General features: G+C 39.5%; 1 protein-coding gene across 1 annotated transcript in view; it reads right to left on the reverse strand.

Moving 5' to 3' along the window:
- Positions 1–3,548: 3,548 nt before the first annotated feature.
- The window catches only part of LOC127642614 (semaphorin-4C-like), an 81,894-nt gene continuing 58,107 nt past the window's right edge, over positions 3,549–27,335 (reverse strand). The window contains exons 3-16 of the mRNA XM_052125219.1: positions 26,150–26,304; positions 25,786–25,848; positions 25,576–25,674; positions 23,071–23,167; positions 22,677–22,796; positions 22,365–22,516; positions 19,833–20,008; positions 19,417–19,561; positions 16,992–17,205; positions 14,892–15,007; positions 13,744–13,901; positions 13,353–13,444; positions 10,529–12,525; positions 3,549–5,764 (exon numbers count right to left, since the gene is read on the reverse strand). Coding sequence (XP_051981179.1) covers positions 11,624–12,525; positions 13,353–13,444; positions 13,744–13,901; positions 14,892–15,007; positions 16,992–17,205; positions 19,417–19,561; positions 19,833–20,008; positions 22,365–22,516; positions 22,677–22,796; positions 23,071–23,167; positions 25,576–25,674; positions 25,786–25,848; positions 26,150–26,304 — 2,489 coding nt within the window. The 3' untranslated portion in view covers positions 3,549–5,764; positions 10,529–11,623. The remainder of the gene's footprint in view (positions 5,765–10,528; positions 12,526–13,352; positions 13,445–13,743; positions 13,902–14,891; positions 15,008–16,991; positions 17,206–19,416; positions 19,562–19,832; positions 20,009–22,364; positions 22,517–22,676; positions 22,797–23,070; positions 23,168–25,575; positions 25,675–25,785; positions 25,849–26,149; positions 26,305–27,335) is intronic.

Raw genomic sequence — 27,335 nt, forward strand, 5'->3', positions numbered from 1 at the left:
TTAAATGTAAGGTCTCTCTGGAAAGTTCTGGTTCTTCAAAAAGTTTACGGAAGGCCCTTTCCTTGTTGTCGTCTTCCAACTGTAGGAAACAAGGCTCTTCAACTGATGTGCCCCTGAAGCTGTTTATTCCTATGCAACCATTTTACAGCTGTTTTGAGGTCTTTTATGATTGGTAACTCATTCATTAGAGAAGAGTAAAGAATAATGTAATTTTTGGTTTAATATTTGCAACACCTATATATATCTCTCTCTCTATATAGATATATATCTGTATATGTCTATATTTGACACTATATATATATATATATATAGCATCAAATATAGACATATACAGATATGTATGTACAGTATATGTATGTACAGTACATACAGTAAGGTTACGGTATATATAACACACACACATATATATATATATATACCTCATTGCTGCTGGGAGTGCCTTGTTCTCCTCTTGGAAGTGACTCCTGAAAATAGGCTTCTGTCCTGTAAAATAATTTTTTTGGTTGATTTAGAATTGTCTTTCAGGATGTGGCTAGTGTGGTCTGGAGGGAAATAGGAAGATACCTTTTAACCAAAATAATTAGAGTCCACCATTTCCTTATAATGGTAAGGTCACACTTGAAGACAGAAAACATATTTTAATATCAGCTGTTAGCAGCATGAAGTCTACTTTAATTAACTGAAGTGGTCTTCAAATCTAAGTGTGCACCCAAAACAATAAACAGAGCATACTGGAAAGCATTTCAACCAGTAGAGATAGAGCAAGGATGATACTAATGGCAATGTTTTGGGTTCCCAGGAACACATAAAATGTATACTTTGAATGCACTGTAAATTACTTTCAATAAAAGCATCTGACAATTGAATAAATGTACTGCACATGCATGTGTCCTTATTCTTTCTTTCAACTAATACTTACAAAGCAAACCAATTCTAGGTGTATTTATGTCAAAAACATGTCTACATCTGTCCAAATCCACATCTGTGAAAATTGAAGTAAATATAAATATTTGTGCTACACATATTGACAAATATCTCAATGGACAACTGTCTTGTTGTAGCTTTGGAGATGCAGTTTTAATTTGTCCAGTCTGGTCGGCTTAAACACACTGGCCATGCATATAGGGCAGTGAAAATGGCGGCAACTGAGGTAACATTTGACCTCTCCAACTTGTAATATGTCTCTACATGGGAAATAATGGACTTTGATCAATGCAACAAAATACTTACAACGCTTAGATCTAAGTAAGCTAACAAAAACTCACTTTAATAGGCCTAAATAAAACAAAATAAAATGGAACAACCCATTTTTATTCAGAAATAACTATATAAGCTTATGAGACTTTATTGCAAAGCCCATATACAAAAATAATCTGAAGGGTAATAGAAATATCCCCAGAAAAATTGTAGATTTATTAAAGCATGTAAAAAAATTCAAGCTTGAATAAGAATAAAAAGAAACACACCTATAGATTCAGTAGTAAGCACATACAAACTTAGCATTAATATATAAATTCATTGTTCACCAAATAATGATAGATTTAATAAAACATTACAAAGTCATCATTGGCTCCACCCTAACTTCTGCCCTGAGACTGTGGGCCTGGCGCTGTGGCCCTGAAACTGCTGTAATGTATTTCTCTATGGCTCTGCAGATGGATATTATCAGGGTCATTTAGCAGATTTTTGTACCCAAAATATCTTACACTATACTTCTTAAAGAAACAGTCATCCTGGAGCAACAAAAGAGGATATACTTTACTCACAGGTACAGTGGTGATTGCTCTTAGATCACCAGCGTTTGAACTTATAAGCTTTAAGTTAGTCTAGACTCTAGACTATAAAGTGACCACATTGCTCTGTCAACCAACAGGCCTAACAAATGGTGGCTTTGTTCATGGCAATGACAAGTTTGGAACATGAAATCAAAACTATAGTGAATAAACATCTATAGAGGTAAATGGAGAAAAATAAAGAGAAAATAGAAAAAAATCCACTTTAGGTTTCCAAAACTTTTCAAGAGGAAAAAAATTGAATAAACAGTTGAAGAGACTTTTACTTCACATTTAAATACAATTATTATTATTTTTTAATAAAATGAAAAATGTGATCTAAATGCCAGGTAATATAACACAAAGAATAATGTTATACATTTACATTAAAGAATTATAAAAAAGATAATTACCTGTACATAAATAATAAAAACATTTATTATTTAGAGTATATTAACACAGTATAAATATATTATTTATATTATAAATGTATTCATATAATAATACAATTATTTATAAATAAAAACATTTAAAACAATAAATCAAATGAAATTGATTTAAAGGTTTGCTATATTTATGCTGCTAAATTAAGGCATCATCACAGTCTGTGAAATAATTAGTAGGGAGTAAGTGACCATAAACACATTTACATTTAGGGTCACTCCGCCTCCAACCTCGTGCCTGCCACTGAATCACAGCCGTGCTGATGTAGGGCTATACAGCACTCTTGCATGTTTATTATGAGGCAATTATGAGCAATATTATGTTGGATGCCCATTCTGATTGCAGCCTTGGTGAAATTTTCAGACAGAGTGTTGGACACCAACAGAGAGCTTGGCAAACAGGCTTGGTTTGAGGTCAGTATGCCTATCCCTGAGGTGATTGGCTGAGCTTTCAGCAACCACACCTTGGAAATCTATCAAATGATACAAGGTAACAGGGCCACATCCAACATCAGGAGATTGTTTGAGGACTTTAAGGGGTCACCCAGTGCAATTTTTGCTCCTAAGAGCCTCTGGCTGAAATTTAATTTGGGACCTAACACATAATTTGGGATTTATATGTTATAAATAGGCCCAAATGGAAGCTATGCCAGCAGAGTGCTCCACAGATCTTTTTTCAAATATTCTCAAAATTCAACACATTCCTCACCCCACCATATCAGTGTAAAGAAACATGAATTAAGTATGCAGATTCAGTCTAGGCTTAGGTTTAAGTTATACATTTCAAGGTAGTGCCTGGCTCAAACTTTCCACACCATTTATGTCCATGTTGAAATCAGATGAAATCAGTAAGCATGTTAAATAATATTTGATTGCTTCGGGCGCTCTCTGTCTCTCCCCATTTAGACTGTCATGATCGGTGGCTGGTGACCTGCAATTTTACATGAATTGTTCTAGAAGTGGAGGCCCAGCTGTGTACACAAAGAGCTGTCTTGCTCAGAGCCGACTGCTAATGACACACACAGCTGTGGCTACGTCGCTTACCGCATGTGGCCACCCTGTCATCATGCAGCTTCAAAAATGGTGATGCTTTCAAATACACTTTATTAAAATGTGTTCAGATGGGAGAGAGATTCTAAGCAGGAAACACTGCACTTGTTGTGATCCCTGTCCAGATGTTGTGTTATGTTTGTGGACTCTCACAAAACAAAAGATTGCATTAATATTTTTCAGAGGCATTATGAAAACGTAAATGGCAATTATGCATTACAAACAAACAAGACACTTGGCATTTGAAGTCATTTGAACACATGGTAACTCATGCAACCATACACACCCAACACATTGTGAACTGGTCTGTACTTTTATTTTCTGAAGATATATACATTTATAAAAAATAGGGGTATATGTACAATGATAATAAATATCAACTTTTTGTACAAGCAAAAAATAAGTTACTTAACATAATTACTTAAAAAAAAAAAAATTTATGCAAGGAAACATGAAAGAAAAAAAAGTAATACAAAAATTGAAATGGCAACCACAAAGAAACAGCAGATTTAAAGCCAAGTGAGATGAAATGCACTTGAGATGACCGTATTTTATTTTATCAAGCAGGGAATACTGGGAAGCATTTTTGAGTCAGTCCAAAAAAGCCATATGTAATGCAAATAAGCATTTGCAACACTTCCTGTCTTCTCAGTGAACTTATGTCATTCTTAAGTCTGACTTTAGGTCATTACTTACATAGGCTTATCAAAGCGATGAGTGAAATTAAGGACTATAAGATTTCACAATTTCAAGATTTTGAGTCAAAAGTCCACCCTGAGAAGTCCTGGCAGAAAGGATTCTGTTTTTTCAGCATACATTTTAGTACAAAGATCTTTTCTAACCAGTCTTTTCTTCCCTCTTATGCTGCGCGGCACAGACTGGATCATAGACTAGAACAAAGTGAATAGCAGAATGAAAAGCTGCTTGAGAAAACTGTAAAGCTATCATGCCACTAAGAATAGCATTCCACCAAAACAAGATTAGTAGTAACAAAGATTTCTGACAACACTTTAGTTTTGTGCAATGGACAAAATCCAGAACATAAAAAAGAGGAGGATTAAAAACATGTCTGCAGTCTGCTTTGGCTTCACCCAAGGTGTAGAGGCACATGTATGAAAACTTTTCTTCTTTTTGTTATATTATGTTTATACACTGCCTGGCCAAGAAAAAAAAGTTGCATTCTCTAATATTTCGTTGGACGGCCTTTAGCTTTGATTATGGCGTTCGTTGTGGCATTGTTTTGACAACCTTATGCAACGTCAAAACATTTATTTCCATCCAGAGTTGTATTCATTTTTGGCCGAGATCTTGTATTGATGACGGGAGAGTGGAACCAGTTGTAAAGTCTTCTCCAGCACACCCCAAAGACACTCAATGGGGTTATGGTCAGGACTCTGTGGTGGCCAATTGTGAAAATGATTCCTCATGCTCCCTGAACCACTCTTTCACAGTGCCCGATGAATCTTGGCATTGTCGTCCTGTTAAATGCCTGTTCCGTCAAGGAAGAAAAAAATCAATTGATGGGATAACCTGGTCATTCAGTACATTCAGGTTGTCAGCTGTCTTCATTTTATTGCCGCATGATGTTGCTGAGCCTAGACCTGACCAACTGAAGCAACCCCAGATCATGACACTGCCTCCAGAGGCTTGTACAGAGGGCACTATGTATGATGGTTGCATTGTTTCATGCGTTTCCCTCCTTACCCTGATCCACCCATTGCTTTGGAATATTGTAAATCTGGACTCATTAGACCACATGACCTTTTTCCATTGCTCCACAGTCCAATCTTTATGCTCCCTAGCAAACTGAAGTAGTTTTTTCCAGTTAGCCTCATTAACAAGTGTCTTTCTTGTGGCCACACAGCTGTTTAGTCCCAATCCTGTACTTTTAGTGATCTCCAATCATGATAATTCAAGATTTGTTTCCGACCACATTTCTTCCACGAAGCTGACGGTTCACCACTTCCAGGTTGTAATAATGCGTTGGACAGTTCTTAAACCATTTCCATTGATTTCAGCGATCTCCTTTGTTTTCTTTGCATGATGCAGGCCAATATTTTGCTCCTTTTGAAACACAGTAAAATTTCTTCCACGACAACGGGATACGCCTTCTGACATGGTTGCTAAAGAAATGAGAAGCTACACACTGCATCAGTTAGGGTTAAAAGAATGTTTGCCAGCAGAAACATATTAATCACTGCAATAATGATCCAATCATAGGCTCTTAAGTATCTGCTTATTTAAATCCAAATGGTGAAGTTCTTTGGCCAGGCAGTGTAGTATGAGATTATTGTTTGATTGTTGAAAATTATACAATATATTTAGCAGAACATCATGCAATGGAATATGGGCCCAGTGATGACCATCGTAGTGCCTCTTCACCACGCAGGGTCATTATTTGTCTTCACAATCAAGGTCAACAGAATGAAAGTGTCCTCGGCTTTCTGGTTTCACTCTGTTTTTGTGTTTAGTCTCTGTTTAAGAGTAGCAAAGCCCACACTGAAAGAGATAAAAGAGAGATATAACCTATTAGTTTAGAGTTTTTATATTTTATTGAACAGAAATACAAACTTATATGACAATTCAGGGTTCCCACTCTTTTTGACCAATAAAAATCCAGGGCTTTTCTATGACCCTCAAGGTGTTTGCGATTACTGGATACAGAAAAATAAAAAATAAACTTTTTGATTTAGAACGATTTCCTAGAAAATCATTCAGACAAATTTGTGAACCTTTTTTAACCTATTTATTGACAAGAACCCACTCAAAATAATGTTTCTCTCACATCGCAAGTTTTACTCTACACAAAGGTAAAATCCACACTGGGAAAAATGAATCAGTGGGGTTGTAATTGTAACAACAAAAAAAAAAGGAAAGAAAAGAGAGAATATTTTCAACAAATTAATATATGTTTGCTAATTTATTTTGGGATTTTAAATAACCTACTTAATATCATTAGTTGCAAATATTATATGGATTATCTTGAGTAATCTCTAAAAGGCTTTAAAGGTGTGTGGAGTTTTGATATAATATTTAAGTTACATTTACTTAAAAGTCTTGACTGTTGAATTTGAATGATACAATTTGGTTTAAACGGCAGGAAAAACATCTCTACAGTGGACTATGCCATGAAATACATGTGATTTAAAAGTAATTTTAAAGTCTTAATATATGAAGCTGCACTTGTACTGTAAAAGACTTACTTTTGAGTTTATTGTTGTAACACTAAGTGATTGCGCACAGTGTGTGTGTGTTTTTCAGTTGAGTTGAGTTGAGTTCAGCTGAGAGTAGCAATGTGGTACATCAAATAAATGCAGGAGAAGATCTGTTCAAACTTTAACTTATCTCGGTTTCTTATTTTATTATATACAAGCATTTAGGCAAACCTAATATGAACACTCAGTTACATTTCCAATGTCAAAACAAAGTTCTCATCCCAGAGGAGTCAAATCAACAATTTAATGTTGGGCCTAGGTAGCTCAGCGAGTAAAGATGCTGACTGCCACCCCTGGAGTCACGAGATCGAACCCAGGGCATGCTGAGTGACTCCAGCCAGGACTCCTAAGCAACCAAATTGGCTCAGTTGCTAGGGAGGGTAGAGTCACATTGAGTTAGCCTTCTCGTGGTCGCTATAATGTGGTTCTCGCTCTCAGTGGGGCGCATGGTGAGCTGTGCGTGGATGCTGCGGAGAATAGCATGAAGCCTCCACATGCGCTATGTCTCCGTGGTAACACGCTCAACAAGCAATGTGATAAAATGAACTGATCGACGGTCTCAGACGCAGAGGCAACTAAGTGTGTGATCGCACTTGAAGTTTCGTTCTCTTGGTTCTCTTGGTCTGGACCAAAAAAAAAATGCTACATTTAGTCCTGGTTTGCTTAGCATTCACACTGGCATTTTTAACACCGAACATATAGATACAAAACAAAAGGCATAAGGATAAGGTCACAACCTGATTGGACAGCTTTTATGATGTATATTTTGCAAAGGAACTTGCCGAACATCCAAAACAATGCTGGCTGCTGGGCTAAATGGGCTTGTTGGGTTTATGTAAATATGGTGGTATTTTTACCAGCTGAGAACAAACGAAGAGTTTATAAATTGTGTAAAGGAGTCAAAACAGCACCAGAAATTCCTCTGTTGTGCACACAAACGAAGATATGCTGCAAAGACGACTGACGGCAGTTCCGACGTATGTACTGTACTGTAATGGGCAACATAGCTCCTATGATGAGAAGAACCAGGTATGCATGAGGTCAGTATTAAAGGCAGATTACTTCCTGTTATTGGTCTGTTTAGATGTCTTTGGTCCATGCTGCATTCATATATCTGTCGAACCGCACCAGAGTTAGTTTGAAATCGGACCAAGACCCACTATTCAGGGGGTATCGGTCCTCTTGTTTGGTACACACCAAGGTTCGGATGGCAGCATTCACATGTGTTCAAATGAACTGCACTAACAGAGCAATCGCACCAGAGTTCGTTTGAATCAAACCAAATCTTTCAAGTGTGAACACACTATAAGATTCGTCATCCACCACCTGGACTTCGAGCACATTGGGAATTGGGCATTCCAAAATGGGGAGAAAAAAAAATATGGATTAGACATATGACTGAAAAACAACCAAACAAACAAAAAAAAAAAAAGTCCATAAAAAATTGTAACATTGAAGGAAGGAGCTAAGTCATATTTTGTGACAAGAATAGAGACTGGGCTCTTTTCATTTGGGCCAATAAGCAACTGCCCAGTAAACACACCCAGTAAGAACACCCTGGCAACTGCATAGCAATGTGCTACAAACACAGTTGAAAAAATGTAACAATTGCATAGCAAAAACCTGACAACCACATAGAAACCCTAGCAACTACATAGCAATGTGCTACAAACACAGTTGAAACAACTGAACAACTGCATAGCAACAACCTTACAACCACATATAAACCCTAGCAACTGCATAGCAATGTGCTACAAACACAGAAAACAACTTGGCAACACCATAGTAACAACCTGGCAACCACATACTATAGCAATATGCTAAAACACACAGCAGATCACCTTGACAACTGCATAGCATACCCCATGTTTCTTGTCTTCCCAAGTGGCGACACAACACATGTAATCTGGTGCGCAATATGCTTGTCATTTTGATTCAAATTCCTGATTCACCAAACTAAGCTTGTTATTTTTCAAGTACTCCTCCCCAGGCACACAGACATCAACACACAGACATACCTTTTATCTTCCTCGAGAGAAAGTCTTCTGTTTTCTGGGGTGCTTTTTCTTAATTCTTTTTTTTTTTTTATAAATTAATATATATATTCCTGTTAGCGCACAGCTTCCCTGTCAAACAAATATATTTATTAAATAAAAAATCCAAATATCAGGTCGGGAGATGAAACTTTGTCGAGTTCCAATGCCCGCCATCCCTCTCTCTCTCCCTCCCTCCGCGTCTCCGTGCAGCACACATCGGCACATCAGACACACAGACAGGCAAGCAGCAGCCCCTCCCAGTTCCCATACCAGTTGTGTTTATGTTGGCTTCAGTGGAGGTGAGTGGTGATGAACAAAAGACTAAGCTACCAGTGCCTCAACTTTACAGGTAATTAGCCAAAAGACAAAAGACAAATATAGTTAACTTGTGTCTTGCTAACATGCATGACTCATGAGCTACATAGCTAAGGTTTAGCTATGGCAATATATCATGGCCATACAGGCTAATGTACTATACTTAATGGAGACACTACAGGTGAATACAGTAAAATCTGTGTCTAATAACGTCATCACAATTGCCCCATTGATATGCAAATTAGGTGTTAACTAATTAAAATGCGCTAATTTGGATACATATGACAAGACACGTTTTTAAATCGATTCACTTTAATTTCACTTTTGCATACTTCCAAGCAGGGCCGTAGCAAGGTATTCTGGGCCCCCTGACTGCATATTGCTCTGGGCCCCTTTCCTATTAAACAATACAGTTTAGAATTTGTTGTTGGGCCCCTAGAATCGTTACCACATTTCACCCCTCTAGCTATGGCCCTGCTTTCAAGTGTGTTTGACCACTAGATGATAATATACAAATAAAAATAATTCACCCCATGGCATTTACGTACAGCGGAGATGTTAAAATGAGACATTATTGTGAGGAGTATATTGCTTAAATTATATATTTGTTTTCTGTGTGTGTGAAGAGGAAAACCAAGGAAGAGTAATTTACGAAATCCATGGTTATGACCATTTATAAAAGCTAAGCTATATTAAACAAATGTCTCAGTGTAATTCTTTAATACTAAGTAATGTAATCAGTGTTACACATAAAACCAAAACATACATCCACTATGCAGAGGATTAGATCCAATACGTCATCACGCTACAGTATGCAGCAAGGACCCTCTCTTATTTTTTGCTGTGTTCTGTTGCAAAACTAACGAAAGGATCTGGAGAAATTAATCGGAGTAAAAGTATTAATTTTATTTTCAAAATGTAGTGGAGTAAAAGTATTATTCCAAAGAAAGATTTATACTCAAGTAAAGTACAAATATTGGAAAAACTATACTTAAGAACAGTAACGAAGTATTTGTACTTCGTTAATGTACACCTCTGGTCGACATGTTGTTTCCGAGACTTCCGGAACCCTAGTATCGGCCACAATAGAGCATCTCCTTTCAGACATTTTGGAATCAGCTCCAGTATGTTTACCTTCCCTTATGGCACAACCAGAAGCACGTTGCATCAGCAGCGCATTAGATCTCGGATTAAAACCAAGAAGTAATTGCATTTGCATAATCGGTAAATAGCGTGATACAGAGATTGCATTTTTTTTTGTAATATTCAATTTTTACTCCACTGAAGGTTAAGTTTAAGTTTAGGCTTTGGGTTGGTTGCATCCCTCTCCTATTCTACTGTATTAAATCCTATACAGCTGAAAACAACTCGCTTCACAAATCGCTTTTGGTGGCCCTCCGTGAACTTTACAACTGGAAAATGGAGCTGAAAAGTGCCCACACGCCGAACAACCCTTACCGCTTTAGCCACTGGAGGCAGTGTTTCACATTTCGGTAAGCATAGACCAATTTTAGTTAAAGAAAAAGTGTTTCCGTTTTCACTTTGAGATCAGTCTGGACTTATCGAGACCTGGAAATCACTCTTTAAAAAATTCCCTGACATTTCCAGGTTTTCATGACTGTGGGAACCCTGACCATTAGAAATATCAATCTTTTTAGTAAGAACTGAAATAGAGTAGTTTTTTGGTGCTGACTTACCTGTGTTTCATCAGCCATAGCTTCTGATTGGTCACTTAAACTGGACTTAATAACAAGCTCATCTACTGGTAGTCCTTGAAGGATCCTGTTCATGAGGAATATTTTGGCTTGAGAATGTGGGCGGAGTCTTCTAAACCAGACCAGAAGCAAAGTTTCCTTCTATCGTGTGTCTTCATTCACCTGGTTTATCATGTAGGGAAATTTTTGAGGTGAACAAGAACACGAGCTAGTTTCCTTTCACATTTCAGCTGAAACTCGTAATAGTAAAAAATAAATCCTTCTTTAACAGTAGCAATAAACAGACAGAAAAACCTCACAATATATTATTAGTGCTGCAAGTCTCATGACACATTCTCGGGGAAAAAAAGATAATATTAAAAAAGTTATTGAGCAGTAAAGAAAGACAAAGCATTTGTCTGTGTTTTGAGTTCTGTTTCTTTTTTCAGCTCACTCAATAGTTTTTCTCTCTTCTCTTTAACAATGTGTCCTCCATTTTCTCTTCTGAGATGTAATGTTGTGATTGTCATCTAGCGATTTAAGTTTTTGCTTGTCCACTTGGTCTTCTCTCACATGTTTTTCTATTCACAAAGAGTGCAAGAAACCTGTCCAAACACCTGCCTTGACTGAGGAAAGCAGCCTGGATGTCAAACTTAGAGAGCAGGGCTCTGCATCCTCCAGCTTGCCTAATAAATATGATCTGTTGCCAGAACTCTGCCTAACACAGATCAGAATGACAGCTACATTTGGCTCATCAGATTCCTCTCAGAGATTACCTGTGTTTGCCTGTTAGCCATGCTCAACACAAGGCCCTATTGTCAGGTCCTTGAAATAAAGACATTTACAAAAGATTGGCAAGATTTGTTCAGTCTTGTGTGAGGCTGCTTCTAAGAGCAACTTAGATTGTTAGAAGTGCGAGAACCAGAATAATCGAAGGGAATGTTGTGAAGCATGGTGGCCTTGTGGCACGGAAGATGTTTGCCACGGCAAAAGTGTTGGCAGAGAAGGAATAAGTTGCGAGTAGAGAAGAGTAGAATGGAGACAGAGTTCCCCAAGCAGGTGGGAGGTAGGTGATGTATTCTGTGTTTTCTACAAGATCTACACAGAAGACTCCTCTGGGTTGGCATCGGGCAGGACGGTCCTCTGCTGCAGAGTTCTCCGGAGCTCCTCTTTAAATGGACTAGAGTAGTCGTTCTCTCGGGTGCCCAGCCCAAGTCCGCTCCCCATGCCCATACCTGCTCCTCCGCTCCCTCTCTCCTCCCTGGCTGTGCTCAGATTCAGGCGGATGTATCCATTGGTGCTCGAGTTTCTGATGTTGGTGAGGCTTAACCTACTTGGTGAGTGAATAGGCTGACCTGGAATGGAACTTGGAGAGGCTGAGTTGCCGGTTGAGCACATGGCATGTCCGGGCACAATTTTCAGGGACCCATCAGTGTAGAAATAATTAGCCCCTGTTTCCCAGAAGCGGTCTTCATCGCTGGCCATTTTGCTTGGCACAAATGGCGGACGGCTAGTCGGCTCTTTGGGTAAGGTAATGGGGTACACTAAAGTGCTCTCCAATGGCTTCATCTCAGCCCCTTTGCCCAGGGCTAGCTTAAGTCTTCTACGAAGGTACAGGGAAGCAATAAGCAGCAACAGACAAACGGCGCCTAATGTTATCACCAGTACCCAGAATAAACCCATGCTGCCATCAGGTGTGCGGGCCTCCATGAAGACAGGCGCACTGGCCACCACTGCGACCTGGTATCTTTCCATCTGGAACTTTACTCCCTGCTCCTCAGAGTAGCAGATGTAGCGGCCTGCTTGAAGTGGACCAGCTTGGGGGACAACAAGGGCACGAAGTGCTTTGTCGAATCGTGGTCCCATGGCCTCACCTTCTACTAGGGTGAGTTCACGGTCGTTGAGTTCCCAAAAGGGTTGAGCCAAGTTAGAAACCAGACTGCAAGGTAGCACCAGATCTGATCCAACTACCACTGTGGCATTTCTCAACCTCGAATGATCTGAAGAAAAGACACCAAGTTGATATATTCCAATCTATTTTACAAGTCCAAAGCAGTGGTAAAACTTTACAAAAAGGTTATGTATTTTTTTTTATCATGAACTAACAATGAGCAATGATTTTTATTGTGTTTGTTAATCTTGGTCAATGTAAATTTTGAAATATAGTATTGTTCATTGATAGTTCATGTTAGTTTATATTGATTACCACAAAATATAATTTCGAATTGTCCCTTGTTTATTTAAAATAAGCAAATAATGCAGTTACAGTAATGCACTTAAAATGGAAGTGAATGGTGCCAGTCCATAAATAATAAAATACACAAAATTGTAAGTGTAAAAAAAGTATAGCCAAAGACGGAAACATGATATGTGTTAACAAGATATTAGTGAAAGAAAATCAGGGATTTACCAGTTATGCTCGCTTGATTACCAGTTCAATGTTTACCAGCTGTTACATCGTCATGACAACAAAGTTGTAATATTGAATATAACTTTACAAGCAAAAAGTTTGCAAACGATTTTATCACAAATAATGTTTATGTCTTGTGGCTATACTTTTGAAACAGTTTGTATTTTAATGTTTATGGACTGGCCTCATTCAATTGTAAGTGCCTTATGGTAACTATTTTTCTATTTTTGCCTTTTTTTTTAAAATAAGCGATGGACAATAAGACATTTTTTCTTTTTTCCATACAATGAAAGAGAAAGGTGACCTAGGCTGTCATTCTGCCTAACTTCTGCTTTTGTGTTCCAGGTTAGGGTGGTGTGACCGCTACTGAAAGACTGCTAACTGCAGCCTGTAGGGGGCAGTGTATGTCTGACATACCAGGACTGGGGATGGAGATCGGCTTGTCAAACTTGGCTTTTCCTCGGTTAAACCTCTCCAGCATGAGGTCCTGGGAAAGTGTGGATGTGGATCTGTGGGGGGGGGGAGAGCATAAGGCTGTTAGATACACTGCTACGTGGCCAGGGGAGGAAAGGAGAGCCGTTGCAAATTGATGTGGAGTAAATATAAGGCAGAGACGAACAGGTGGCTCTTATCAAGGGAAGAAATGGAAGGGAAATAAGAGGAGGCAAGAGAGAACAAAAGAGACATGAAGACATTATTGAGGCTTAGAGTTGGCATGAATGGATGATAGCAAAATCGTGTTAGTAGAGTGGCATAATGAGCGATGAAGTAAATACATGGAGGACAATCGAGAAATAGATGACTTTACCCGCGGTGGAGGTCAATGCGTATGCAGGCACGTCCCTCGCTGTCCCAGGCACAGTATGGGTCTCTGGATAGCAGGCAGTCTGGCTGAGAATGATACCGGCTGCAGTTGGCCAAGGGCAGCTGAAGAACCTCAGAGCGTGAGCCAATGTACAAATACTTCTATAAAGATGGAAATGGAATGATATGGGAATATGTTCATTAGACTTGCAACAGTATTATAATTTTGACACTGGTGCGGTGTTCACGTTCAAACCGACTAACACCAGGGTTACTGCTGGTTGGACGCTAAGTGGTGCTATGGGGTAATTTTCATTAAGCCTACACAATAACGCAAGGCAGCTTGATTTCAAACTTTGAATTTTATTTTTTTCTCAGGGATTTGAAGCATGGCATGATTGCTGTTGCCAGATGGGCTGGTTTGAATATTCCTGTAACTGCTGATCTCCTGGGACTTTCACACACAACAGTCTCTAGAATTTACTCAGAGTGGTGCCAAAAACAAAAACATCCAGTGAGCGGCTGTTCTGTGGACAGAAATGCCTTGTTGATGAGAGAGGCTAACACAGAATGGCCAGACTGGTTTGAACTGACAAAGTCTATGGTAACTCAGATAACCCCTCTGTACAATCGTGGTGAGAAAAATAGCATCTCAGAATGTTATTCTGAGATGCGGGTTGGTGCAGTCTTGGCGGCACGAGGGGGACCTACACAATAATAGGGAGGTGGTTTTAATGTTGTGGCTGATCTCTCTCTCTCATATACTATATATATATATATATATATATATATATATATATATATATATATATATATACATTTATTTATTTATATTTCTGTTTGACTTTTGACTTGAGTGTGCAGAGCTTACCAACCTATTCTAGTTATTGTTAATAAAACCTATTTAAAAAACAATAAAATACAAATACCCAAAAACATTATTTTACACTGTACAGGAAATAATGAAGAAAGTACACGTGGGATTGTATTGTGAAATAATTTCCAGTTAAAAGAGCATTGTGTTTTCATACTCTGTTGTGGTTTGACCAAAACCGGTTTGTGCCAGTGAGGCAGTATACTTGGGTTGAAGAGAATCCCTAAGGATCAGTATCAACAGAGAAAACACAGAGACAGAGAGAGATCCGAAATTACTTTGCTGTGAGAGATGGTGAGGCTGTCCACTGGTTGCCGGCGATCAAACAGCTGAATCTCTTCAATGACATGAGCTTCTGAACCCAAAATCACAACACGCTGTAGCCATCCATCCGCTGAACAAAAAGAGAGAAGAAAAATGGAAGGAAAGGGGAGAAAGAACAGAAAAAGGTGAGAGAGGAGAGACATAGTCTATTAATATATCATTAATATACCATATTTTTCTACCATTGATTTTAGGAGCAAAGTTACACAAATTACCAACAGGAAAATTGAATAAGCCCCTGCTGGTGCCGTGACCCAACATAACTGTGTGTGTGCGTGTGTACTTTATCCTGTCCTTCCACACAATGCTTGTCGCAGTTAATGCATCACTGACCCTTCTCAGTCTGGGAGAACAAGGGAGAGCGTGGAAAAAGGATAACAGAGGAGAAGATTGAAAAAGCTACAGGGGGTCCTTCATAAATCCACCTTGCAACTTTGCTTTAAATCAGAGTATCTATGTTCATTCTTAATCCCCAATCCAAGACTTCTCCTACACACGCAGAAGCCCGCAATCTGCCTCTTTTCTCCAGTCCAAAATGGCAGTTTTTTAGGTGGGCAAAAGTCATCAGTCATCTCAATGAGAATTGTTGCGAATTTTGCACCCTGAACTCGCGGTGGCCTTGGGAATTTTGCGTGGCGTTCAAATTCGGTGAACTTTGACAGCCGAATTTCCCATGCTGACCAATAGGACGTTTCTTGGTTTGGCAGTGACTTCTATCTGGGTGGTGCTTCATACACAGCTACACTGAAGCTTCACAATGGAAAAGGATATCATTTTAGGGGCCAGATTCTTTTTCACCTCACTCCCCCAGAGTATAAAGTGCAGCATTAAAAAGAGGCTGCTTGGCAATTCAATTTTTGCTGGTTTCACATGCGCTCAACATCCACCCATGACTTCTTCGCATGCAGAATCTCGACATGCAAAGGTAACTGTACCTTTCAACTAGTGCTTGGTGAGCAAAGCTGAGCGAATGTTTTCAATGCATTCAAAAAAGTTGAGAAGTGCTCGAGTTTATATAAATGAGGAGCAAAAATGCCAGGTGGCAGCCAATCACTATGCGCTGAAAGCAGTGACGTATGTCGCAAGCGCTTTAACATCAAAAGGTAATTCTAAGGTTGCTGCAGGACTTCAAATGATGAAGTACTGCATGCATTTATTGTGACAATACTGTGGCTGGTGTAAAAAAATGTACCTCCAGAATCGCAAATATATATAATGATTATATTAACTGTGAAACTAATACATAAATACACTTTTGCTTTAACACTGTCAAAAGCATCAGCTCTCTAGAGTGGTGAGCGGTGTTGAGAGGATTTTTTCCATGCCAGTGGACATGTTCCTTAAATGTAAGGCCACATCTTAATGGAAATGGAAACTTTAAGGCTAGTGTATAATTATTTGGTGAACAGGCTTCTTTTAGTTCACCTTAAATTATGATGAAATGCACTGACACGTTTGCTCTGCTATTGGTGTTTGCTTGGTGATATTTCCCCCTGTTCATGTGCACATCCCTAAAATACTTAACCTAGGAGTTAAAACTACTCCTGGGTGTGGTTTGGACATGCCATTCATTATTTACAATTGCATTTACTGTAGATTGTAACTTGCTTCTTTAATCTCAATGTTAAAAATGGCTAACTTTGAAGCCTATCTTGTCTATCTATGTTTAATAGTACACTTTCTTTGCACGATACAGCTGGACAAATGAAGTGTTGTCTGCCTGCCACACACACACACACACACACACATACACACACACAGAGAAATTGTGTATTTGAGAGTGCCAAGGCCAAAATCATCTTTTCAATGTTTACTTCGATGACTGACCTTCCTGCATGACTAGAATCAATTGACGGAGGTGGCATTCTTACTTAGATACAACATTATGACTTATAAATAGCTTCTTTGGCAAATCTATCTTGTTTGTGGTTTAGACAACACAAGAACAAACAGGACAGAGTAAATCACTAAAGTAACCCATGTAACCAACAGATGCTGCCCTTGTTAACTGTGCTAGCTTCATCCATCCATCCATTTATCCAATCCAAGCATACCTGTCCCTATGAAGAGCATGTTGTAGGATCTCTGGTCCAGTGAGCTCACTCTGTCCACAGCGAGGCGAGTGAAGTTGATTCCTTTAGTAAGCAGTAGGGGGCGAGCTTCCACCTTTAGCTCCATTAGTGGATGTTTCTTGGCAAAGTTCAGAGTAGCGTCAGGCAGCTGTAGAGAACTGTTATAGCCATTTTCTCTGTCAAAGTTTGTGATGCACTGTGGAAATAACAAAAGCCAAATAAAATCAGAACAAATTACATTCATATTTTGATGTCTTTTATACACTCACCTAAAGGATTATTAGGAACACCATACTAATACTGTGTTTGACCCCCTTTCGCCTTCAGAACTGCCTTAATTCTACGTGGCATTGATTCAACAAGGTGCTGAAAGCATTCTTTAGAAATGTTGGCCCATATTGATAGGATAGCATCTTGCAGTTGATGGAGATTTGTGGGATGCACATCCAGGGCACGAAGCTCCCGTTCCACCACATCCCAAAGATGCTCTATTGGGTTGAGATCTGGTGACTGTGGGGGCCATTTTAGTACAGTGAACTCATTGTCATGTTCAAGAAACCAATTTGAAATGATTCGAGCTTTGTGACATGGTGCATTATCCTGCTGGAAGTAGCCATCAGAGGATGGGTACATGGTGGCCATAAAGGGATGGACATGGTCAGAAACAATGCTCATGTAGGCCGTGCATTTAAACGATGCCCAATTGGCACTAAGGGGCCTAAAGTGTGCCAAGAAAACATCCCCCACACCATTACACCACCACCACCAGCCTGCACAGTGGTAACAAGGCATGATGGATCCATGTTCTCATTCTGTTTACGCCAAATTCTGACTCTACCATCTGAATGTCTCAACAGAAATCGAGACTCATCAGACCAGGCAACATTTTTCCAGTCTTCAACTGTCCAATTTTGGTGAGCTCTTGCAAATTGTAGCCTCTTTTTCCTATTTGTAGTGGAGATGAGTGGTACCCGGTGGGGTCTTCTGCTGTTGTAGCCCATCCGCCTCAAGGTTGTGCGTGTTGTGGCTTCACAAATGCTTTGCTGCATACCTCGGTTGTAACGAGTGGTTATTTCAGGCAAAGTTGCTCTTCTATCAGCTTGAATCAGTCGGCCCATTCTCCTCTGACCTCTAGCATCAACAAGGCATTTTCAGCCCACAGGACTGCCGCGATACTGGATGTTTTTCCCTTTTCACACCATTCTTTGTAAACCCTAGAAATGGTTGTGCGTGAAAATCCCAGTAACTGAGCAGATTGTGAAACACTCAGACCGGCCCATCTGGCACCAACAACCATGCCACGCTCAAAATTGCTTATATCACCTTTCTTTCCCATTCTGACATTCAGTTTGGAGTTCAGGAGATTGTCTTGACCAGGATCACACCCCTAAATGCATTGTAGCAACTGCCATGTGATTGGTTGATTAGATAATTGCATTAATGAGAAATTGAACAGGTGTTCCTAATAATCCTTTAGGTGAGTGTATATATATAATATATTTTTAAGCAATATCACACGAGCAAGAGTGCAATATGGTCCTACATCAGCACTGCTGTGATTCGGCCGCAGGTCGAGTGCCGTAGTAGGTAATCACAGCAGTGCTGATTTAGGGCCATATAGCACAATTGCGAGTGTGATATTGCTTATATGCAGCAGTACAATGAACAAGTACATTTAAAATTTTTTGGAAAACACTTAAAACATTTGTGCATGGAACTACTTTCTTACGCAACGGATCAGAATCTGCCGTTGCTGGTTCAAACCAAATGATGCGTCCAAGCCATCATTGCTAATTCAAAATGTTTACTTCAGGAATAGTATCACGGCTTGTGCTGTTTCTGACAAGTTATTGTATAAACAAGGATGGATGGATATGTGTGTGTATGTGAGTGAAGGAGAGAGAGAGAGAGAGAGAGAGAGAGAGAGAGAGAGAGAGACGGAGTGTGTGTGTGATCACCTGTTGCCACACCCAAGCAGTGATGCTGTCAGCTTTCTGAAGATCAACTTTGTCAGTGGAAAAAAGCAGTCCAAGCGGGGGTATTTATCCCTATTTCACGCCAGTGTGCAAGAGTCATTCACTAATAGAATGTCCTCCATTTTAAAAAGTGTGTCCACTCCAATTGGCATTTAATTTTAGTCGATGAAAATAACAATGTGCCAAATGACAAAAACTTGTCAAGCCGTAACAGACCAGACTTACCAGAACACGTTTGTTACATCAACATGCCTCTGTTCAAATGTTGATGTTTGTAAAATGTTGGAATGAGTAAATACTCACCAGCCAATGGGTCATGTATTAAGTTCTAATTTTGTGGTGAAAAATTACAGTGCATTTTCATATGAAAAGCTTTTGCTATTTTTAGCAGCCTGCTTTGTCACAGACACCCTCTTGCCCTCCCATCTCACCGCTCCAGGTCGTGGACTGGGCAGAGTGCCAGTGTACCGGCCCCATCGCTGAGACGACTCCCTGTATTCTTTATATGGCCCGTCGAACACAGTTTTCACCTCCCCAATCTGATACTGACACACAGCAGACGCATCCACATCCCCCCTGAGATAGAAAAAAAGGGAAAAAAGAGAGAGAGAGTGCAAAAGTAGTCAGTCAGTCTGAACTAAATGACTGCACTACATTGGTGGGTTTATTACAGTAATAGCTTTACTGTCAACTTAATGACAGTGCAGCATTTTCTACAGTTGAGGTACACGGCTGGATGTTTGGCACAGAGGCACTTTATGTAAGCAGAGGCAGAATGACTTTCACAAGTACGTCAAAGTGAGAAATATTAATGAGACAGGCTGGTATGGCAGCAGAGCTCACTCACCACTGTGCATGGAAGATGCCATAGAAACTTGTGCTCCTCCAGTCTGCTCCAGGCAGGGTAAAGACGGCCCGCAGGTTATTAAAGGTGATGTGGCGCTCTGGGAGGGAGCACATCAACTGAGCCTTCTGAAAGGTGGTCCACTTTTTCTGCAGGGTCCGTGTACCTCCTAGGTCTCCCTGATAAGAGATGTAAGAAGTCATCAAACAGATGTTTTTATCCAAAGGGACTTGCAGGACAGTTATTACAGAGATTTCCCATGCATGGTCTCTGCATGTTTAAGAAGTTAGTCTGAAAAAATATAAATATAGATAATCAGCGTTATGAGATTATTCTTAAAAGGATGATTTTTCTCAAAGGAACCATAATTTGAACCAATTGTTGCGCAAAATGTTAATTACACGGCTCTCTGGAATACTCTAATCTGATTGGTCATTTGGGATATTTCACCGGTCATCAAGGTATTGCAAGTAATCTTTCCAACTTCTCATGTCACTCTACGATCTCTACAAGTAAGCTAATAAAATAATTATGTTGGCTTGACAAAGTGACAATCAAAAATCTCATAGACTTTCACTGACGGAACATCATGCGGACCAAGACTATTCTAAATCCAACTTACATTTACATTTACATTTATTCATTTGGCAGACGCTTTTATCCAAAGGGACTTACAAAAGAGGAAAACATAAGCGAATCATTTTAAGGAGACAGTGGTACGAAAAGTGCCATACTACAAAGTTTCACTATCATCAGAATAGTATACAAAACAGATTTAAGTGCAACAAGAAATGTAAATAATTTTTTATTTTTTTGACCGGTTAAGTGCTTTTGGAAAAGATGTGATTTTAGCCGTTTTTTGAAGATAGAGAGTGAGTTAGCTTCCCGGATGGAGTTGGGAAGTTGATTCCACTACCGTGGTATGATGAAACTGAAAGTCCGGGAAAGTGTTTTGGTGCCTCTTTGTTTTGTTACGACAAGGCGACGTTCCTTAGCCGACCGCAGGCTTCTGGTGGGAACATAGCTCTGCATAAATGTTTTTAGGTATGCTGGAGCAGACCCAGTGACTGTTCTGTATGCCAGCATCAGGGCCTTGAATTTGATACGTGCATCAACCGGCAGCCAGTGGAGAGAGACAAAGAGTGGTGTAACATGTGCTCTCTTAGGTTCATTAAAGACCAGACGTGCTGCTGCATTCTGGATCATTTGGAGAGGTCTAATAGCACAAGCAGGAAGGCCTGCAATGAGAGCGTTACAGTAGTCCAGTCTAGTTATGACAAGTGACTGAACTTTCTTTCTTTCTTTCTTTCTTTCTTTCTTTCTTTCTTTCTTTCTCTAAAGATTGATTTGTGTCAATTTGGCCTCATTTTTAATAATTTGTACAATGTTGCATATTTATGTAGCTACTGAAAACCCCTGAAATGATCACATACTGTATATTTTGAGACTAAATTCTTGTTTGTTATTTTCATTGTTCAAGGTGATTAAAATTAAAGTTTTTCAATATCTGTACAATGTGTAAAAAATAATTATTTCTTAAGTGGGGTTAATAGATTTGTTATGATTCTATGTAATGTTCAAAGTGGGCTCACATTGACTGATCCAAGCACAATGGAGATTCAATTGTTTATAGAATACTTGAGATGTAATGAAATACCAAATCTGTTTGAAATTAACAGGAAATTGTGCAACTTTTTCATAAGTAGTTATTTTGAACAAGTACTGTTGTAATTTGTTAATCACAAAAAGCATCTTACCATCACAAAATTAGTTACATTTGTTTTCATTACATTTTGCACTATAGCTTTTGCCACTATATCTACACGATCCATCCATCCATCACCAAATCCCCCAAATTTCATAGACTTTCATTGATGGAATGTTCTAGCAGGCCAACACACACACACACACACACACACACACACACACACACACACACACACACACACACACACACACACACACACACACACACACACACACTCACTCACTCACTCACTCACTCACTCACTCACTCACTCACTCACTCACTCACTCTCTCTATCTCTCTCTCTCTCTTTCTTTCTTTCTTTCTTTCTTCCTTCCTTTTCTTTTTTGTCTGTCTGTCTTTATGTCTGTCTATCTGATGGTTTAGTCTGACTATCTGTCTATCTAGCTACCTGTCTGTTTGTCTTACTGTAAAATCTGTACAACCATCAAACTTTTAAAACTAGTTAAAACTTTCAGAAAAACTTTCAAGTCTTTGTCAAGCCAACATCAAAGTTTTATGTCAGATGGTCATTTTCACAATATAAACTCCAATGCAAATCTGAGTTTCTAGAGACTCTTCGCACACAGCAACTTAATTTCAACACAAATCAATATTTCATGTACTCATGTACATATACTTATTTTGGTACTTAGCTGTGTAAAAGACAGGATAGTGAGCCGGTCTTAGTCCCATTGGTTGAGGTTTTGGACAGGAGTACAGTTTATGTCTTCAGAGAACAGATTGTGATTCTATAGTACTGAAGAGGTTGGAGGTTACTTTCTTACCTTACAAACACGTGCCACTCGTGCCACTGTCAGATCACTGTCGCAGTCCAGCTCCACTGCTCTCTCACTAAAGAAGAAGTAGATCTTATCATCATCTCCATCTTTACTGTTCCGGCTCTCCCGCACCAGTGCAGAACCCACAAAGTTTGGCTCTGGTCCAGTCAACAGATTAGGAGGTGAAAGGAGAATTAAAAGGAACAATGCGTTATAATTGTGGATACAGAACTGTAGAGACACTAGATAAAGGGCTGGATGAAACAATTATTTAGCAGGGATGTGTTATTTTTTGTGGACTTGTGTTTGTGGACTTACCATTGAGCCAAGCAGGTAGGTATTCACTCTTCATACTGTAATGTTGCTGTCCCAGGTTCCTCAGGATCACAGGCTCTGTGCCCAGGAAGTTATTAAGGGTGGCGGAGTACAACTCTTTGTCTAAAACAGAGGAGATGAATGCTTAGAGCAGGAACAGATGCACAGGCAGACCCACCTGTCTAGAGCCTTACAGTTATGAGATATTAAAGAGGGATTCCATTTGCTCCCAAGTGTGAAGAGAGGAGCCATACACACTTCTGTAGACGGCACCAAACTAAATATGGAACACTCACACACTGACCCACACACAAGAATGATAATAATAATACTGGAGCAGGGTTGAAAGATACAGTATATTTCACAGGTCAGAAACCTGTACACATAGATGACTCACCAACAATGAGTCCTGTATGACCCTTGGCAGGGTCGTAAGGGCACTTTCCTTTGCCGTCCTCTAGGGCGGCACTGTCCAGATTGAAGTGATCTGCATTCTATCAGACAAGACAGAAACACATATGGCTTGAACATCCACACACACACACACACACACAAAAAACAAAGACAAAGATCCCCCATTTAGCCTTAACAGACTGTAGGGGCAAGTGCTGTTAGCGAGCACCTATGAAGGCTGGAACGGTACACAAGGGGGTGGGTGGCCAGCGCCACGCCCGACCAACCTTTGTCTCCCCAGTGGCAATGTTTACACACCTCACCAGGTACTCATTTTAGGCTGAGTCGACCTAGGGGAGGCCCTAGACCGGTTCAGATAATCATCACTGGTGTTGGCCATGAGCAGGAATCGAACTCAGGTCGCCAGGTTTGTAGCGCAGCACGCTAACCGCTACACTTAATGACATCATTACTCACAGAAATACACATTCTTGAAATAATAAATGGAATTACAATAAAAAAAAAAAAACTAATTACTGATATCTGCAATTGCATTTTCAACAATCTTTCACTCCTGTTCAAAACACAATTACAGATATCTATTATTAATTTATTACTTTTTGAAATACCAAACACACATATCGTTTATGTACTTCTTACTACTTAATATTGTAATTTTTTTTATCTTAATAATTACATTGTTACTAGTAAAAATATCCATTCCTGATATAAAGATATAATTACAACAAGTGAAAATGCTAATTTCTGATATCTATAAATCTATTTCAGCATGTTAGATATTGTATTTCAGGAAATTAATTTCGATATCAGTAAACCGAAGAGCAATAAATATAGAACAGTAAATATATCTTAAAAGGCTTACTACTATTTACAATCACAATACAAATGAGTGAAATTTACATTGCCATTTGTTAAAATGAAATACAAAATTCAAAAATGTGCTTGTTGTAATTCAATTGTTGATATAAGGAATGGACATTTGCACTACTGACAATGTAATTATTGATATCAAAACTTATCATTTATCCTATTAAGAAGTGCATTTCTGATATGTGAAATTGGAATTTTAAGAAATGAATTACAGATGTCTGTCATGAGTGAATGACATATCATTGTAAAATTCTACAAGTTAAATGTAATTATATACAACAGTGCATGTTTTTTCACTAGTTGAAATAAAATTTTTGCTATCAAGAATGTGTATTTGTGCAAGTAATGCTGCCATTTTTTATATAAAGAATTAGGGCTCTAATTTAAGAGCGCTAAGTGCAGCGCATGGCCATGAAGTTTTGGTATTTTTGGGCAAGCATGCGCTAAGTCTAGGCGCAAGTGGGTTTGGCGATATTTCATGTGCAGGACATTAATGGGCTGGGTCAAGTGTAAATTAATTAATTAGTTATTGCACCATCTGCGTCCTATTATATACTCCATTGCCTGTCAAGCATCAGCGATACAAACAAAGACAACACATTCACAATTAATTGGTAGTGTAAATGGACTGTATGCAACAAATTAGAATAATAGTAATATTGACATACTCCTTTTTATGCTTAGAAAATTACTAATTTGTAAATGGTCTGCACTTATATAGCACCTTTTTAAGGTGCAACGGTATTCAAATCATCTCATTCACCCATTCACACAAACATTCATACACCAATGGCAGCAGAGCTGCTATGTAAGGTGCTAGTCTACCATTGGGAGCAACTTGGGGTTCAGTGTCTTGCCCAAGGACACTTTGGCATGTGGAGTCGTGTGGGGTGGGATTCAAACCACCAACCCTGCGATTAGTGGCTGACCCGCTCTACTGACTGAGCCACAGCCGCCGCTATTCATAAGTTTTCGTAATAATTTTCATCTACTGACACAAATCATGGCTAGAAGCCTATTAATAGTGATTGTATCGGTACGCACAAATAATAAATAACGAAATGGTCAAAACAATCATATACCAAATCCAAACATTTTATCCTCTCCACAACTTCTTTAACCAGCTTCTTTTGCAGTGACATAACAAATCACTCTACAACAACAGGTGGAAAAATATCAATACAAATTAGATTATAAATACAATACAAATTTTTCTCGCTCCGGGTTTTGGAACGAATTTAGACTTGGCCACATGCACTTTGCCCTGGCACAAAAACTGCACTTAAAATTAGCACTCTCATACCAATTTTATAAGATGTAGCACACGGTTGTAGTGCTTAGTGCTGCGCTTTGGGCATTCTTGAAAGTTGATTGAGTCCTTAAAGTTTTTACTAGTGCAAATTTAAAGTCTGATATCAAAAGTGTGCAATCTCGCTAGTAATTCCAATACTGATACTGAGAATTAGCATTTTAACTAGTGAAAATGTAATTTTTCATATCCATAATTCATATCCTGCAAGTGATTCAATGTCGTAAGGACTTGCAGCTTGCCCCACTTGATCATGCGGGTCTGACAGATTGATCAGTGTAGTAGACAATAATCCAAGTGGACACTCACAATGTAGGTGCATTTGGGCTGGAAGGCATATGTTCCACATGTGTATAGGTGTGTGTGGTTGTAGCTCTGCAAGAAGCGAATGTAGTTGAAACACTCAGTCTGAAAGACACAAAGAGAAGAAGGTGAGAGGGAGGGGAGAGTAAATGCATTTCACAAGGGCCATACAATGTAAAGCTGTTATAACATAAAGGATGCAACATTAGCCAGTACCTGGTTATTTTTCCCCTTCGCTGCACACTCTCTTTTCTTTTCCACAGGAGCAGACCACTCAATCTAAGAAAGAGAGAGAGAGAGAGAGAGAGAGAGAGAGAGAGAGAGAATGAGAAAGATGTGACTTTTGCAAGCAAATAGTATTCTGCATGTAAAATGTGTACTCCCTATTGACTGCCGCAACCTGCAATTTAACACAAATGGCTCAGGCATTGAAAGAGTGAGTCATTTTTAAATGCTGATATTTTTGATTGATAAAATGCTAATGGTCTCTTGTCGGTTGATGGTTTGTGGATTAGTATTTAGTGGGTGCAGGGCTTTTTAAATGAAGAAATAAGAAATGTGTTTTCTTTGTTGAAGATACCTGCGGTCGGAGCTGTCTGCTGATGTCGTTGGGATCCAGGGCGAAGATGTGCTCTCGGGCTCCCACGTACAAAACCCTCTCATGTTCTGCCAGGGTCAACATAGTGTAGTTCCACACCCCAACAGAGCGAAACCTTGCCATACTGTCATGCACATCTGAGAGAAACAGAGAGAAATTATGCAATGTTATTGGAGGATATCAAACGGTGATCCAAATGTCACTGATCCAACTTGACTTACAGGCCTTAAATGGATAGTCCACCCAAAAATGAAAATTCTGTCATAATTTACTCTCATGTCAATCCAAACCCATATGTCTTTCTAATGTGCAACAAAACAGGAAAAATTCCAATGAATCATGGTCTGTCTATTCGATAAAATGGCAGTTGATAGTGACTCACTTCAAAGCTTAAAAAAGCACAGAAAAATATAAAAAAAGTAGATCACGTGGCTGATGTAGAAAAGGAAGTCCCGCCTTACAGGTAAAGAGCCAATCACCTTTTAGGTACAGATATTGTTACGATCCCTGGTTGTCTGCCCCGTGTTTCTTGTGTCGCCGTCACAGACTTCAATTACCATGATTCCCGGCCCTCATCACTGTGTTATTGTTCTCACCTGATTGTCGTTTTGTCATTATCGTGTCTCTGTGTATTTAAACCCTGCTGTTCCTCGATTCCTCTGTCGATCGTTGCTTGTTTGTAGATGCCTGGATGTTGTTGTTTTGCCCTGCTCGCTCAGTTCATGTGCCCTTTGAATGTTTTCTTGTTTTTGGTTTCTGTTTTCCCATCGTGGATGTTTCCTTTGTTCCTGTCTGTCTTGATATGGATCTAGCGGTGTTACAAGCCAACTGTCGTCTGCTCAGCTTAATGCAAGAGGACCGTCCTGTGGAGGACCACATCCGCGATTTCCTCGAGCTGGCGAGTATCGCAGACTTCCCAGACTCCTCCCTGGTGGTTTTCTTCAGGGCCAACCTGAACAGTTCGCTCAAGGAGTGGTTGCCACTGGCAACGCGCGGCTGGACGCTTCGCAAATTCGTGGAGGAGACACTGCTGGCCTGCGGCTCGCCGTTCACTGTGGGCGTCGTTGAGGAGGACCCTGCCTCTCCTCCCACAGTGGTAACCCCCCCAGTCGTCCATGGCTCGTCCCTTCACGCCTGCCCCGCCTGCCAGCGAGCCAACCCCCACGCC

The sequence above is a fragment of the Xyrauchen texanus genome, chromosome 4 (assembly GCF_025860055.1).
Source record: "Xyrauchen texanus isolate HMW12.3.18 chromosome 4, RBS_HiC_50CHRs, whole genome shotgun sequence".
Classification (NCBI taxonomy): Eukaryota; Metazoa; Chordata; class Actinopteri; order Cypriniformes; family Catostomidae; genus Xyrauchen; species Xyrauchen texanus.